Raw genomic sequence first — 18,148 nt, forward strand, 5'->3', positions numbered from 1 at the left:
CATGCACCTTCTGTCATAGCTAGATCAGTACCTTCAATGTCCCAGACAGTGCATTGACTCAGGTGTCCTTACTTTTGCTTATACTATTTTATGCCCACTCATTAACCTTTCTAGTCTTCTCCATTTATTCAAAGTTCAGTAATTTGCATCACTCAGGATATATATCATATTATTTTGTGGTAATAAATGATTCCAAAACTCTCAGTGGCTTAAGCAAAAGGGTATTTTTCACACATTCTATACGTCATTGTGGGTTGATTGCACATCCATCAGCATATGTCAAAGCAATTCACACACCATCTCCTTAATTCAACAGTATGGGTATATGTAATCCTTTTACAGGGAAGGGTGTTTGCAGGTCACATGGCTAAGCCTGACATGAGTAAGTTAGGAAGTATAATTTTCCTTTGGGGAAGGGCAGCAAATATTCTGAATGATAATATAATGCACAACATGATCTGTAAACCAAAATCTGTAGTAGTTATCAATGGCTGTGTAATGAATTATCCAAAAACTTAGCAACTTAAAGCACTAAACGTGTTATTATTTCACAATTTTTGTGGATCAGGAGTTCAGGCATGGCTTTGCTGGACCTTCTGACTCTGGGGTCTCTTACAAAGCTTCAGTCAAGGTGTCAGTTTGCAAAGTTTTAAAATACTGCTTAAATCCCACTTTATTTTGTTTACAAATACCTCTTTTTCATAACTTCTTTTTGATAAGATATGTCTGTCCCATATGTCATAACATTTGATTATATAGTATCTTTCATGTATAGGACTTATCTCTTTACCTAAACAGGGATTTTGTTCTTACACTTAAAAAAAGCCTCCAAAAATCTTGTAATATCTACAATGGGACTGAGTGTATAACAGACTCTCAAAAATTAATATTTAAATAATAATTGTTAGCATAATCTTTGTTACAGTTAGTGATGACAAATACTTTTCAAATGAATGAATAAATTAAAAGTCAAAAAATTCTTTATTGAATTTGCAACAAATTACCCCTGCAATTAACTACTTTTTGTTGGTAGTTTTCACTGATGTCACTTGATGACTCACCACCCACTTAGTGTTTTTTCTGGTGGGGGGAGGTAATTAGGTTTATTTATGTATATATTTATTTATTTATTTAATGAAGGTACTGGGGATTGAACCCAGGACCTCATGCATGCTAGGCACATGCTCTACCACTGAGCGATACCCTCTCCCCATCACCCACTCTGAATAGTATTTTGCCATATTCCATAGAACTTAAAAAGCTTGAAGATGCATATGCATTATTTGATACATAGTGTAGAGTAAAACAAATGATACTGACTATATTTTTTGATATCTGCTTCAGAATAGTGCTGTTGATTGATTTACTTTGGATATCAGCGGTAGAAGCATCTTTGGTCATCAACAAAATTTCACTTTGTCATGAATCCCTTCTAAATCATCTCCAGTGAATGACCATCCAGCCACTCTTTGTTCCATTTCTGACAGCTTTTATCTAATTAAAAAAAAATCTAATAGCTAACTGAAATCTGTTCTTTTAAACTTTTACCATTGGTCTTGATTTTGTCTTTCAGAGTTAAATAATGCAAATCAATTCCTAGCGTATGACTGCCTTGCAAATATTTGAACGTGTGTGATTTAAATCTTTTCCAGGTTAAATATTTCTCCAACTATTTCTCTGGCCTCGTACCATCCTGGTCACTCTTCTCTGTTCAGTTTAGTTTTTTTTAGTATTCTTCTTTTTGCAACCACACAGTTTACACAGTTTTCCAGGCCAATCAATGATAAGTAAAGTAGTCCCATTTCCTCTTTTTTCCCAGGTCATTATATAACCTACAATTGCATTATTATTTCCTTTGGATACATCATATCATTGACCTAAATTCAACTTAAGGTCAACTAAAGCCCCCAAGTTTTTGCTCACAATTTGCTTTTAAGCTAATTCCTTATCCTGTACTTGTACTGCTGCTTTTTCAGATGTGTGAGCAGAACTTTTCACATCAATTCCTACTAAATTTTTATTTATAGGTTTTTATTTAGTAGGTTAACCTTGCAAGATCTTTCAGATATTTAATCTGTCACCCACAGCTTAACAGTTTTCTCCCATCTTTTCATTTGTAAATTTGATGAATACCAACTTTACCACTGTCCAAGTTGATAAAAATGTTGAGTGGACCATGATTAGGGACAGAGGTCTTTAGCATACTAATAGAGTCCCTGCTTTAGAATTATATTCATCTTTCCTGGATATGGCTGTTCCTTTAGTTATGAACCTACAAGTTCACCTATCTCCAACTTAGAAACAAGTCTTCTAATTGCCTCATTCTAGTAACACTATTTTAAAAAGGGGTTTTAGTTATCATAATCTGTCATATTGAATCAATGATTAAATGTTTATCATGGCCTGAAAGGCCGTCATGATTTAGTCCCTACCCAACTTCTCCATCTTCACTTAGTACTACTGGCACCTTCATCTCTGCACTCAAGTCACTTTGCTTGTGTGTTTCTATTCCTCAAATGCTTGATTCTCCTTTATGCCCCAGTGCCTTACCATGTTTCTTCTGCTTGGGCTCTCTCACCCTACCCTCCTTGCAGGCTATTACTTACTCATCTTAAGGTCTTACTTTAGTGTCTCTTCTTCTGAGAAGCGTTCCCAACATTGCCTTGCTCCTGTCCCACTTCTCTCCCTTATTATCTAAGATAGGAATCCCTGATGATTAATAGCACGACGTATAAAGTAATTGTCACAACTATAATTAATGAAACTGCTTGAGGAGTTATTTGTGTGATGTCAATCTGTCTTCTAGACCATAAGATCCTTGAGGACAGAGATTTTGTAGTCTTCTTATTCCCATGTTTAACCCAGGGCTAAACAACATAGAGGAGGTATTATAAAATAGTTTAAAAATTGGGGATGATGCCCTTCTTTGGGAAGCGTTGTACTTAGATTCCTTTTGATGTAAATGGAAAATTCAGGACACAGTGAGTCTAGTCAGAATGCTTCCCTCTCCCTCTATGTTCTAAGAATGCCTAGTACTACCCTTGTGTTGCTGGTACTTCTGTTATTCTGCTAAGTGTGAAATTCTGTAATGGTCCAAGACGGTTCGGGCTCTGTAAATGGTATTGCTTTCTTAGTTAACAGTAGGTAACTCAGAAGGATGTGTAGCCTGAAGCTACACTTTAGCCCCATAGAGGTACAACTGTGGGTGTGTGTCTGCGCGCGCGCGTGTGTGCGTGTGTGTGCCTGTGTGTGTGCGTGTGTGTGCCTGTGTGTGTGTTCATTCTTATTCGTTTTATTACTTTCTGAAGGAAAGAAATTGTGAGCCAGGGCAGCATCCACTTCTAACTTTCTTTTGTCTTGTTTTGAGTACTAAGTGACATGTTTCTCTATCATTTTAAAAGAGAAATATCAAAAGAAAGCAATCATGAATTCTAAATAGAGGACTTAAACAGGAAGTCTGCAGACATTCTATGTTCTCTTACCTCATTGCAGCTACACCCATTTATCTGGGAAGGGACATACGGACTTAGCAGTACTTTGCTTAAAAACAATAGATAGTAGCCACAGTCTATTGGGATCTGCTTCCCACTGGAAGAAATAATGATTATATGCTGCTGTTAGAGATGTCAAACCCTATGAAGGGAACTTCCCCAACAGCCTCCCTCTCTGCTCATTAAATATTTGCTTAGTATGTGAATTACCCCCATGTTGGGTCCTAATGAGTATTGTTTATTTTTCTAAGAGTTCACAAACCATTCATTTTATAATCTGTCCTAGAGCTTTTCGGGGAATTAAGATCAAATGTATGGATACCATATCATCTTTAAAATTAAGCACATTTGCCTTGGTTCAACGCTTGGGCCTCATTATCATTTACCTTTACTTCTTAAATTTTATGAAATATACAACTTTAGGTCTCTTGCTGAAGAAGGATGCCAAATGCTGGTGGTTATTAAAATCAGCCATAAAGTTTCTCTAGATTGGAATATTCAAAGGCAGCCAGTTAAGTGCCCTTTTGTGTAGGAAAGATGCCCCTCAGGAGAAGTCTTCACACCTTTCTTGGGACTTTTCTCCCTGTGACTTTGCCTTGGTTTCTTAGATGTGGCCCTCGTTGTCCTCTAGTAACTTCCAGACTCGAACTTGAGCACCAGGTACTCTTGTTGCTTGGACAAAAATAGAAAATGCTAACTAATCACTGATTGTTATTTCTACTATTGATCTACAGAGAATATTGTCAAGACATGATTTTAAAAAGTTTTTTTAGTGGCAGTTGGAGAACTCCCATTATAATTGGATCACTGTCATCTTCTATTAAATATGTGAACGCACAATTGTGTGATATGAACATTCACAAAGCAGTCTAATCTGCTCATAGACTCTTTATATCTGTCAAAAACTCCCTTTTGAAGTCTTTAAAACATAGACTCTTTTATATCCATGAATATGTGATCATCACTCCTATGTTTTGTTGGGCTAAACTTGCTTCAGTATTTATGTAATTTTTTAACCAAGTCCTTGCTCTTTCCCTCTTCTCCTTGAGTTTGTCTTTTTAGCTCCTGGTTTTCATATCTCTTATTTCTCCTTCTTTGAACTTTAACACCAAATATCTTACTTGTCCATGATCCTAGATGTTCACTATAAAAAATATTATAACAAGTATAATTGCCGATGAAAACAAATAACTTAATTTTTACTAATTGTTACTATCTGTCATAACATAATTTTTTACAAAGCTTTGCATGTAAAAGAACATGACTCAGCAGAGATTGGTTTTCTTCCTCCTAAGTATTTTTTAGAAGAGAGGTGGAATAATAGCTAAAATATGTAAAATGCTCATAATACAAGATTCTACTTTGTGAAACAAACATAGACAAATGTCAAAAGAGAACCCTCCACTGTAATTACTGTAATATTAAGACTTTTCAGTTTATCACATTTAAATTATAAATTTTTCATGACATATATACATATATTTTATATCTCAAGTAAAACATTTAAATGTAAGTAATATGTTGACCTAGTATTTGCAGCCAAGGAGACCAAGACAGCTTTACCTACATTATCTGACTCCTTGGTCTCTCTGAATTAGGTATGTATGTACCAGGTATTATTATTATTATTATTCCTGCTTTTGAGACTGAAAAAAAAGAAAAAGAAAAAAGGATCCAGCTACATTTTTTAGATTTGTATTATTGTGACTTTATAATATAATAGTAGAATTTTGAGACACTTTACAATTAGCTTGCTTTTGAATATTACATATTATATAAGTGCTTTGTATATTTGATTTTGTTCCTAAGTTTTACTATGTTTTTTATTACAGCTTTTCCTACTGGGTCAAAAGTTAATTGGTGCCTCAGTTAACACTATTTAGATTGAACTTTCTGAATAATAATAAAAATTAAAAATAATAATGTAAAAAAGTGTCAGTTATTACAAGCAATTATATGACATTTCTAACGGTTTTTACTTCTAATTTTTGTTGGTTTTATTTATTAAGTTTCTTGCATCGTACTTCCCCAAACTAACTATTATACTTTAAATTTTGGTACAGAGCTTTAAAGTTTACAAAAGCAGGTCATTTATATTCAATTATTATGTATTGTTATAGAGCATAACCACGTAAAAATAGATTATAGTTAATTCTCAACATTTCTTTAAGTAACCTTAAAGTTGCACATATATCAATTCAATTATCTTACATTATTACTAAATGTGACATAGTTTAGATGCCCAAGAAATTGAGTCCACAAAATACTTGTATTTTCAAAGACACATACACTATTATTTTTGTTGAGGGGAAAGGCAAGGCTCAGACAATAGAATCCCAGCTTATTTCTACTTGTATAAATCAAGTTATTTAAATAAAAGAATTGTGTATGCTGACCTGTTCTACCAATGTGCTACTGGGGGTGTATGAAAAAAAGATGTGCATGGTGGTGGAAGTAGAAAGAGGCATAAAGCGTATTGGAAAACTACCAAATGTCCCCTGCAAATGGGCCCTATTCAGAATCAGTAAGCGTATGATGAGTGAAGTGGTTTTGAATATCGCCTTTAGATTCCATGCTGTTACAAGGCCAGCCCTGAACATGGCAACTCTTATTTCCACACACAGTACCTCTTCACTCTCAATTTAACCCCAAAATCTGATGAACCCATTACTCCATACTTGATTTCATGGAACAAGGAGTAGATATAGTTACAAATGATCAATCACAAGCCGTGAACCAAAGCAGCAAGGCATTAACAATTCACACCATTTCGGTCCACTTGCTCAAGCAGAAGATGTGCCAGCATATTTAATGCACAGCTACTTCGTTCAGTTTAAGAAAAGACATGATTCAGGCTGCATTTTCAAAACGGAGGAGACTTCTAAGATTTCATACTTCCTAAGCCCCAATGTCAACGTTCACCCACATATCAGCAATTAAAATAACCAGGTGTTCTGTAAAGGTCACAATGTCTGAATTAAATTTTATCCAGGTAAAAACAGTGTGACCTATGAAATTCTTCCCCCCAGTGCATCCCTGTTCTGTTTGATCCCATCATACAAATCAATGTCTCTTACAGCAGTATAACACTGTAGACCCCATGGGCAATATGCCGTCAGTTTAATAGGATCACTGAAGAACTAAAGCAGCTGTGAAAGATTGCTCTAAGTATAGCAATCGTGTGCTTGTCATTTTGTTCAGTGGAGGAAAAATCCAAATTTGGGTAGGCATCAGTATTTAAGAAAACAACTGCTAAATCTTTTCTCATAAGTACCTTAGGGACAATAAGATTTGACATATAGCATGTAAACAAAAGTACACAGCAGCTGTTAGTTTAGTTTTGTTTGAATAAAAATGTACTGATATAAATCGGGCAACATAGGAGACAGTATGCTCTCCATCATTCAGTCTTCCCTGCAGACCATGCTTTTGAGTGGAGTCTGCTGTTGCTCAGGGACGGGGAGCTTTCCACCTATTACCTAAAGCTGGGTAAGGAGCAGTAAAACACACTCATCCCTTGGCACTAGCTCAGACTCCCTTCAGGCATACTTCCTGGATGGAAGTAAGAATAAAGATATTCTTAATAAAGATATTAAGATATTAATTATTCTTAATTAATAAAGATATTAATTCTTAATATCTTTCAAGAACTCACCTTGTATCATACAAAAAAGACTTTTTAGATCAACTTCATTTAAAATAAATTCCAATTGAATTGGTGGGAAATTTGCAAATGATATCCTGCTAACAAAAGCTGAGTATTTTTGAGACTGAGATCTGAAACTTCCTGCCAAAAAGCGTATAGAAGTTTCTCTATAGGTAATTATACTCTGGGCAGTGGGTTTTTTCTGTAGTCTCATGTACTCTGACTGAAATGTGAAAATTATAATATTATGTAAATGATGATTCTAGATACTTCATTGGAATGAATTTTAATTTTTAATTGGGAACAGGTTATTAAAGTTTTTATTTCCAGTGCTTTTTGAAAATGTATTGATTTTTAAAATCCCATTTTTAGCTTTCTACATTTCCACAGATTCAGATGTGGCCAAGTGTCTCTTTTAATGTCAGAAACTTCTTTTGGAGAGAGATGTATATTTCCTAGGTATAGAACTTGATAGGACATTCTAGTATGTATCCATTTAGTAAGTTCCATTAGTTTTGTGGTTTCTCTTTAGAGGAATTTTTGGCTCCTTGTCAAAAATCCTTGTACTGTGCCCATCATGAATCCAAATAAGTTCAAGCTTCTTATCAGTGATGAAATGGTTTTAATATAAGGTCTTCTTGAAGGCTGAACAGTTTATTTTCTTATGAATAGCTTTTGAACTCATTGTGTTTGGAGTTCTTAGAGGGAATTACCTTTATTATTTAAAATAGCTATTTTGACCTTAATCTAATATTACTGCTCTGTTATTTAAGCTTTATTGTGTACCTTTTCCCATAGTAGCATGCTTTAGTATAAAGCACATAAGGATTTTCCAAGACTTTTTAAATACTCAGCTGTGGTCTTCTCCTGGCTAGTTAATGCTTTATCACCAAATCATATTGTTTTCTTTTAATATTTATTTTCCTCCTCACTGTTTAAGATAATTTTATGAGGAAGATTAAAATAAAATAATTGTACATACCGTGAATGCACTTCAAAATTCTGGTACATTCATATTTATTTATCAAATTTTGAACAATTTTTATTTGGTCACAGAAACTTACATATTCTAAATAATTGTGTGTAGTTGTATTCATGGTCCTAAAACTTACCTAAAAGATTGCCCACAGTATATCCAAAAGTATCATTTATTTACTCAGTAGACATTTATTGGGCATTGCCTTTACCCAACTAAAAGACACCGAGTCTTCAAACCCCACAGTTTTTGTGATTTACTGGAGGGTGGAAGTGGGAGTGAAGAATATAAAGACTAATACAAGTCAATAAAGGAAAAATTAAAGTAAACAATGCTCTGGGAAACATAGAGGATGGAACAATGTATTCTGTCTAAATAACTTGGAAATATTTTACCAGAGGAAGTGACAATTGATATGAACCCTGAAGGACAAGAATGTTAACAGGTAGAAATAAAGGGGAAGAAATGCAAGGGAAATGGAAGGGCCTGGGTGCGAGAAGTGTCAGGTGATAATTATGAAATTAATACAGCTACTACTTCTAATCATATGATTTATTTGCCTGTGATGTTCAGTACCAGCTCTCTCCAGTGAAGTTACTCCTTTTGGTCACATGATCTATTTATTCAGAACCCTCAGTTTTAACTCCAAACCCATTGAAACTATTGGATTAGTTTCTGCCCTATAGTCATGCCTTGAGAATAAACAAAATGGATGAAAAACTATCATCCATAAAACTTTTCTTTGCCAGTGATGGAAATGATCCCAATGGAATGACCACATTTGACAGATCTATGCACAGTGATACATTTAAGGAGTGATTAGTTTCCAAATCATTTATCTAATAAAAATGTTGAGGACTTGCTTAATGGAAATACTGAAATTACAGGAAAGCAAAAATTCTTGTTGCAATCATGTAAATAGGAGCAAATAGGTAGAGTCCTCAAACATAAGAAGAAATGCTATCTGTGGATATGCACACAAATATTAAAGAAACACAGCATAATAGGAGCCATCTGACCCTGAGTAGCAATTTGAAGGAGAAGTTAATGGTTCACACAAAATAGTATCCCATAGTTCATTCCCTGGGAAAGACATTTTTTTTTTCCATTGAGTGTCTATAATGGTCTTTGCTAGCTCTTATCAACATGTAGGTTTATGTTCTTTCCAAGGTTGAAAAGTGTCCATTGTCCTTTCTAAACCGTTGCCCTTATTTCTTGCACATCTATATGCAGTAGTCTTCTTTAATTGGTTAAAGTTTTGCTTCAGAAACAGAGAAAGCAGAATTCTACATAAAAAAAAAAAGATAAAACCATTGGTTAAGAACATTTATGAATCTTCTTAGGTATAGAATACCACGAATATCCAATAAAATGCTTAAAAAATGATTCTCACTGTTAAAATCTATGACTGGAGTTGAAAAGTCAACTGACTTCTCTTTTTTTGAATCAGTTATTCTATTATATTTCACAATTATCATTTTAGGCTAAGGCTTCATTTTTAGGGAGAGTTCTTTAATTCTAGCCAATAAATTAATTTTTATTTTTCTAATATAGTAAGCTTATTTATACCTCCTTTCTAAGTGCTTAGGCGTATCATTTTCTTATGTTTTCTGCACCTTCCTAGTTAGTGGAAACATTGTTTGTTCTTGGAGTGTGCTTTGTCTTCCTTTTCAAGAACATCATCAAAGTTACTAGTTTGCAGCTTCCAAAAAGAAAGAGCCTTCTAATCCCTAGTTGAGAGGCTAACCTTTATTAGAGCTCTTGTGGTTATAATGAGGACCCTGCTTCCAGCAGGGAGATCCTGGAATACTGAACAGATTATTCAACGAGTTCAGAGTTGATTCTGAAGTCCCTTATAAAACCTGCTTGTGAATACTGCTTTCTTTGCTTTGCTGTTTCTGGTTTCCATAGTATTTCTAATTACATAAATTGTGTGGAGCATGGGAGCTCTTTTCCAAGCTATATCAATTCTGATACTGCTTGTGTTTTGATATAGGTTTTAGTTTTTCCTAAACTATATTTTCCCTAAATTCTTATGGTGCGTACAAACCCTGAAAAAAGTAGATTTTTGTGTTAGAAGATTTATGAAATGCTTCTTAGGAATCCTTTGGGCTGACATAAAGAATTTGAAAGTTAGTTTCTGACGAGCATAGATGAATATAGCTATAAGACTAGAGATTTTGATAAAATGTTCTCAGGTTTAAATTCAAGATTAAATCTTGGATGTAAATTATTCAAATTTCTTATTTCTCAATTTACTTAACTTTTTTTTTTCAATTTAATAGCTATTTATGTAATGCCTTTCCATGTACAAAAACTGTACTAGGTTCAATGAGTATACCAATTAAAAGTTTACAAATTAAAGTTCAACCCACAGTAATATATGAGTGTTGTAATTAACTAAAAGTACTGGCGATTCTTAAACTGGGTTTCTTTAGGAAAAAAGTATAGGCAAGATTGATTTAAACTTTTTTTAAAGATTGAACAGTTATAATTCTAAAAATAAGTTTATTTCTCTCTTTTTTTAAAAAATAATGTATGTGATCTAATATCTTGGAAAAGTTTAAGGTATTTGTTGTGATAAAACCTACAGAGAATGGCAGTTGATCCAGGAATATAAAAGTGCTTTTGTTATGTGAATTTTAGGAATTAATTTCTCAGACTGGTAAGTGAATTCCATACACACATCTAAAGATATCTAAATAATCATTAGGTCATGATTTCCTTTTAACATTATTTGTAGTAGTCTTAGAAACTCTTAAACTCTATTTTTAACATTTTTCTCAATGATTAATACATTAGAAAGAATTTAAATTGTGCTTTGGTAGAGAGTTGCAGGACTTAGTGCCATAAAATGCATAACTTTTCTACTAAGAGCAAAATTCAGCAGAATACCAGTAGCAAAGGCCATTTGCATAACTCAGCCGCTCAGCAGCTCAGCTGAACCTAATTGTAATTCAATTTCCAGATTGCTACGCTAGGCCTCCCTGCATAAAATATGCAACATATAATATAACCAATTGCACAGACCTATTTTCCTTGCTGGTGATCTATTTAATTTCTTTTCTAGTAGAAGTATGTATTACAGTAAGGTGGCCAAGCCATATAGCTATTCTGTATGTTTATGTTGGGTCACACATATACACTTAAGTAAAGACTAAGTTTTAAAAAATGATATCCTTTCATTTTTCTGGGTTCCCAAGTGTGCCTAGAATTTTTTTTTTTAAATTTCTTTATTTCTGACATTTCAGAGGGAAATTAAATCTGGAAAAATGTTAGCTAGCTGCCATGTTATTTGACTATTTTACACTAGAAAGACTTCATAAGCTAATCATGTGAAAAAGTATATAAACATGTCTGTCAAGTCCATATGGATGTGGCAATACAGGCCCACAAGTAAATATCTTCTATCTGTTTGCAAAACGCATACTGGAATAGCATTCCAAAATCTTTGACTAGCTTATATCCCAGAAGCTTAAAAACAAAAAGATACGATAAAATGCTTGCTTAAGATTCTTCTCTCTTACTTTTAAACAGCCTTGCCACCCTGTTTTATGGGTTATTTAAGCAATGGCAGTGAAAAGACTTGAATAGGATGGCTTACAAAGGTGTGGATTATATTTTATGAATAATTTTCAGATGTGATGTTTTAGTTATATAGACTCCTCTACGGGAAGCTATATACAGAAACAACATGGATCTTACAATTTTATCAGGACAATGCAAGTAGATTTCAGCAAGGTTGGTTCCAACTCATCTGTGATAAATGAGAAGATAAGGCAATCAGTGCACACCATGACACTCTGTGCAGCTAGTTAGGCACACTTCAGAACTATTCAGGTGTGCTCACAAAGCTTATGAGTCTTGCATGGGGGGTGTCTCAATATAAATACATCCTTCATGGTGGTCACTAGTAATGCAGGAATTGCCTCTCTAAGACTTAACCCAGGTCAGATATAAATAATAGATGTTAAGAGTTAGCTATGGTATTGGGGCTGTGTTCCAGGCAGTGTATTTTGGTTGGGTCAAAAGAATTTATTTTCCCTTATTTTCTCGTACAGTTCCTCTGCTTGAAAAATGCCTGCAAAATTCCATCACACCTTTGCGGGGACCTGTATGGGTCTCTAAGGGAGAAGGTTTCAGCCCCTCAGGAGCTAAGATGTACATCCAAGGAGTTCTTTTGGCCTTGTACCAACGATTAAAGTCGGCAAAAAAATATTATAAACAGGTGAGTCATCCCTCTTTAAAAACTGCTTTATTGTATGTTTTAAAATGTACTTGGTTGTATAGAGGCAATGATTGGCATCGTGTCATGAAAGAACTGTGACATGTATTTTGTGAGCTCAGTGCCCGTTAGGAAGCCAAAATGCTTCTTCTGTAATCTCAGAACCAACAATAATGGGGCTAATTGTATCTGTCTTTTGGTATGGGATGTCATATAGCTCATCTTTTTTTTTTTTTTTTTTTGCTGCATACTGTGCAAAGCAAGGCAACTCCTTATGTGGAAATTCTATGGACAGTTACTTTAAATAAGAAAGTGAATAGCTCCTAAGGCATTTGAATCCTTAAATGTTCACCCTTCTATTTTTTTTTTCCAATATGAAATCAGATGTGCTTTTGTAGAAGTTGAGCTAAGATACAACCAGTCTTTGCTGGGAAATGAAATTGTGAATTAACTTCATGTCAGGAGTAACTTACTTCATTTATGCTTATTTAACTTGTTATGTTTTAGGACCTGAAAGTATAGAAATAGAATTAATGTATTTGAATTAGTTTAAACTAGATTTTGTTTTTTAATTTCTAAATATTCATTACATAATTGTGGGGGGGGGGAGTGGAGAAGAGGATGTGTGTGTGAAGAGTTTGGTATTTTTGTAACTACTCCTAGGGACTTTTATTTGTCTTAAAGTAGCATTCACGTTGTAAAGCAGAATGATTGATGCCATTTATACAATAAAAATGGAGTTACCACATTTTTGGAATCCTCTTTTCACTTGGTCTTAAGTTAAGTGTACGTTTGGTCACATGAAATAAGGGCTAGGTTTTACATTTCTAACTAGGAGGTTCCAGTTTAGAACTGGGCTCATTATCTCAGACCACAGGCTGTTGAAAAATGAGTATTTTGAAAGCATCATGCTATTATTCTCTGTATGCGGGGGGAGGGGAGATGGGCATGGGATTCAGTCTCAGTGTTCGCACAGCACCTCCTGCTGTCTGGTTCGTAAAAGAACAACTTGTAAAAGAAATTCTTGAACTGAGGTATCCAGAACTAGCAAGAAACATCTTCCCGTGAGAAACTTTCATTCTCAAAATGTGATTGGTTGCTTAGTTAATTAATTTCAGTGGAACCAGAAATTAGATTAATAGTTATCATAGATAAGGCTATTCATAATAATAAATTTGAAAAAATAAAAATACAAACTTATTTTTAATATTCTTTATTAAGCTGATATCATCTATGAAAACTGGTATAAGACTATTTTTGTATTCAGATTAATTTATTTTAACAGAAATATTATTTAACTTTTAAGAAACAATGATATTATAAGATGGATTATGACCAATTTAATTACAATCATTAATTTGGTATTAAATGATTTGATTCTGCTAACTTGACAGTTTAAAATTATTTAATGTTAAGAAAACATGAGCCCATTCTCCAAAGCAAGGACAACACTGTTTAAATCAAATCTAAAGAAACCAGAACATTTTCCAAGTTTTGTTAAGTTAGGGTGTTAGAGGGTAAGAAACAGCTCAGAAAGTAGTTGTGGCATTTTTTTTTTCTTCTGTTGTCCTAAACATTTAAAATTTAAATAGATATAAACAGTTGTTCTGGAAGGAAAAGAAGTATTCATTTATTTATTGTGAGAAAAAAAAGCTTTAAGAATTAATTATTGCTTTGAATTTAAAAATTTCTTTATGACCCAAAATTGATGAGAAATACATTTTATTAAAATAAATATTGAATGTAAATGTGAACAAAAATTTACACTTTTTTAGTGTCTCTGAATGTCTGAGCATCTGAAATTTTCCATATCATCAGCATTATGATTTTCAACATTATGCCAAATTTAGGAATATTTAAAAAATCTAGGCTCTTTGCCATTTCTAACTAAACCTTTTTATTTTGCTCAGTAGGGGTAATGCAGAGCTTTGCATACAACAGTTTTAGTATACTTGGTTAAGTTTCATTTTAAAATATAAAATCAAATAAAGGGAAATAGAAACTTGTCTATTATGCATTTCCATATAAATTTCTATTTCTTTTAGACATGCCCGATTATATGTATTCTTGAGTCTCTTTTCTTTTGTATTGTTATAGCATGACTTAATTTAAAATTATCTGCAATGTTTATAAAAGTCACGGTAATGGTCCCATTATCGGGTCATCAGTGGGTAAGTGTTAAACCTGGCAATAGCTTTATTTGTGGGTAGGATTTCTTAGCAAATATCCCTTTTAGCATTAAGGAACTTTATTTGAACTGCATTTACTTCATTTGACCTCAGGGATAGCCTTTTCTATGTAGTTTTATATAAGATTGTGTTTGGTAGAACGGAGATGGATGATAATTCCTATATCTTTACCAAATCTACTTGTAAATTATAGAATTATATGACCTCTTGATATCATTTCCATTTATGCCACTTCTGAGATCATATATAAAGACAACACTATTATTTTGCTGGGATTCTGTCAAACGATTATAGATTTTACATTGATGTTTTGGAATTTGCTGAAGAAATTTCTTTTAAATAAATTGTAATAATATAACTTGAAAAGAAAAGTCGGAACTACTGGTTTTATGTTTATGAATTTATTAACTTTTCAATTTTCAACTTTAACTTGGCTATTACAAGCATGCAACTGAATTAAGCCCACCACATTAGTGTGATCTTAAATATATACTGATTCGTATAAAAATGAGATATTATGTTTAGGACAGCATAAAGTCACTTGGTCTTAAATTTATCACATTTATTTCCTTAAAAGTGGAAACATTTTAGAAATTGCTCAGAGCTAAGCAGAATCTGTTTAATTGGTAATCTTTGAAATAGCATAAACGCTTTCCTATGAAATGCAGTTAACACTTTCAGCGACAGGGCCTGTTCCATCTCATTAGCATTCTTGTTATGTAGTGGTGCTGTTGGTGGGGGTGTTGAAGTAGGAATGCCATTGTGTGGAGTTCCAGTGTTTGGGGACAAACACTGCTGTGGAAGGAACGTGTGAAAAGGCCACAGTCCTGTCAGTGAATGAGGAAGGCTGTGCTTTCTGTGTGCTTCAAGCAGGGAAGCTGTCATTCATAGGCCTAACACAGCTAAACAGAGGCCAAAACACAAGCCTGCACTACCTTTTAAAATGATATTAGTGATTTTTAAACATGATCTTCTTTATTTATGATCCTCCATAGAGCTTTTAGTTGCTGTCAGTAAACAAAATATATGTCAGTCTGTTCAGCAACACTGCAGAGGTCCGTAAAAGTCTGTGGAACTGTGCCAGGAAGCCATGTAAATAATGATTTGGAATGTCTGATCTTAAGTACAATCGTGATTTTTGAGAAACATATGTTTCTAGAAGTGCCTTCCCAATTTTGATACGGCTTTGAATTTTTTTCCCCCAAGCATCAAAATTCCTGGAGATTTTTACATAACAAATGCATAGCATTTTTCTTTTAAAATACAGTTTTCAAAAGAGCTCATAAACATACAGTTTTAATCATTTAATGTGATTCACAGTACTGTTACAGACTGCATAGGCATTTCTGAATTTCAGAGAGAAAGAAAGGAAATGAGTATCTAACTATAATATCTTAACAACCATCTTAATTATGAAGAAAATCAGTCCAGTTATGAAAAAATTTGAAGTAATGGTAGTAATACTAATTTTCAGCACTTTGGAAAGAAATGATCAACTTTGAAATTAAATTTTAGCTTGTTTGACTACTTTAAAAAATAAATAAATAGAAAAATATCCCCCAATATTTCTTAAAATCTTGGGATATTTCCTTAATTTTGGCAGTACACTGAAAAAAAAATGACAATTTCTATTTATGCCTGAATCCACAGGGAAATATTTTATTCCTGTAATTTTAATTTGGAAATATGTACTTGTGGTATTTGTAATAGATTGTTACTTAATGAAGTTTGTAGAAAACTGTAATTTTCTGCCTGAGTGTTTTAAGTTTATTTGTGTGTATATGGTCCTTTTTGTTAATATAGGTAAAGTACTTTTTTGAATGTTATTATATTCTATTTCTAAATGTTCCATATTTGATGCATTAGGTTTAAAGATCTCAGACACCAAACAATATTTCAAAAATTAGGTTTCAGTTTTTAAACTGGAATTGTACTATAACTTTATTTTGTGGGCATATAATTAGTAAGGAAATGACCATACAACATCAGCATATATTGGTTTTGCAGTTTAAGATTGAAATGTATTTTATTGTTACATTAAACTAACTTCTACCAAAGCATTTATATTTTGTTAAAAAAATTCCTAAGTTAATGTTGGTTCATTTTACCCATACTTTTCAATAAGTTTGATACTTAGATATCAAACCAATAATAGCAATATTCAGAATAGATTTGGCTCACAATATGCTTGAGTTGCATTTAGTGCTGACAGAATTTGTTTATTGCAAAAAGCATTTTTAAAGGAATCTGATATTTTAATTTTCCATAAAAGAAGTGTTGAGAGTTTGCCTTCTCAGATCTGTGTCATAGGTCAATCAAAATCATTACTGAAGGAATAACTGTTTCTATTTCATTTTCTAAATATACTTTTTTTAGTATGCCAGTAAGTTTTTTTCCTATCTTTATTATGACACCGTATAAGTTTAAGATGTACAATGTGATATTTTACACAATAATTGTGTAATGAACACAATAGGGTTAGTTAACACCTCTATCACCTCACATAATTAATATTTCTTTCTCTTTTTTTTTTGCTGAGAGCATTCAAAATTTACTCTCTTAGCAACTTTCCAGTATATAATACAGTATTGTTAGTTGTAGTTACTTGCTGTACATTAGATCCCCATTTATCTGTATATTAAAAATTAAGTTCTTTTCTTGATTTTTGCCATCCTGTGGCAATACCAAATATTTCAATTTTGAACTTCTTGAAGTCCTTTGAAACCTTGGAACAAAATCTATAATATATAAATATAACTTACTATTAAAAGCATTAAAATAGTGTTATGGATACTTCAAAGTGAAAACTACTTCTGAAGGTTCTGAAAGGTAATTTTTTAGAATATTAGGTTGTTTGTAGATTTGAGTGATTGTTGATTTTTTTTCCCCCCGGAAACCAAGCTGCATTCTAGTTACTTGAAGTATTTTAAGAACCTTAAACTTGTGTCTTTTTCTAAGTGTCATGCTTTGAGCAGGCCTAACATCAGTTAAATGAAGTGAAAATTGCATTCTTGTCTTGATAGAGATGAAAATGGATTTCTGGTCATGAAATAGATGTAGTTGTCACTTTTTAAAAAAGGTGTCAGCAGTTTGCTTCAGTGAGTAAGGTGCCAATTCAGTATGGCAGTAAACTTGTGATCTGAGCAATCAATAAAATGCTTCAATAACTTCTGCTTCATTACACTTATAATAAGAGGCTATAGATCCGTGGCACATAAAATGTTGATAAAGAGAATATGTGGGGACTGACTGTGACAATTTTCTTGAAAGTACTGTAAGTGCAATATTGCCATCTAGAGTTTGTGCATGGGTAATTATTGCAGAAAGGGAGAAAAAAGTGGGATACAAGAAATGGTATTGAAATACTGTTTATTTTCCATCCTTTAACCATGACACATTTATTTTCATGAAACATTTCATTTGATTTGCCATAAAGCTGTTTAGGTCAAGCAAAAAAATTTTCAAATCTGTATTTTTCTCTAATGTTCTTAGAATTATACTACCAAATATCAAGTATATAACTGTGGCTCAAGATTAAACATTTTACCATGAAAACTCATTATTAAATAACTCACTTTGGAAAAAAATTAGACTTAAAGGATGTCTTTTTTTTTTTTACAA

General features: G+C 33.1%; 1 protein-coding gene across 3 annotated transcripts in view; it reads left to right on the top strand.

Annotated features, from left to right (window-relative positions):
- Window positions 1-18,148, top strand: part of DCDC1 (doublecortin domain containing 1) — a 393,336-nt gene that overhangs the window by 79,128 nt on the left and 296,060 nt on the right. For all 3 annotated transcript variants that reach the window (XM_074372209.1, XM_074372210.1, XM_045523733.2), the window contains one exon: window positions 12,175-12,341. In XM_074372209.1, the coding sequence (XP_074228310.1) occupies window positions 12,175-12,341 (167 nt within the window). The remainder of the gene's footprint in view (window positions 1-12,174; window positions 12,342-18,148) is intronic.

Source organism: Camelus bactrianus, chromosome 10 (genome assembly GCF_048773025.1).
Source record: "Camelus bactrianus isolate YW-2024 breed Bactrian camel chromosome 10, ASM4877302v1, whole genome shotgun sequence".
In the NCBI taxonomy this organism is placed as follows: Eukaryota; Metazoa; Chordata; class Mammalia; order Artiodactyla; family Camelidae; genus Camelus; species Camelus bactrianus.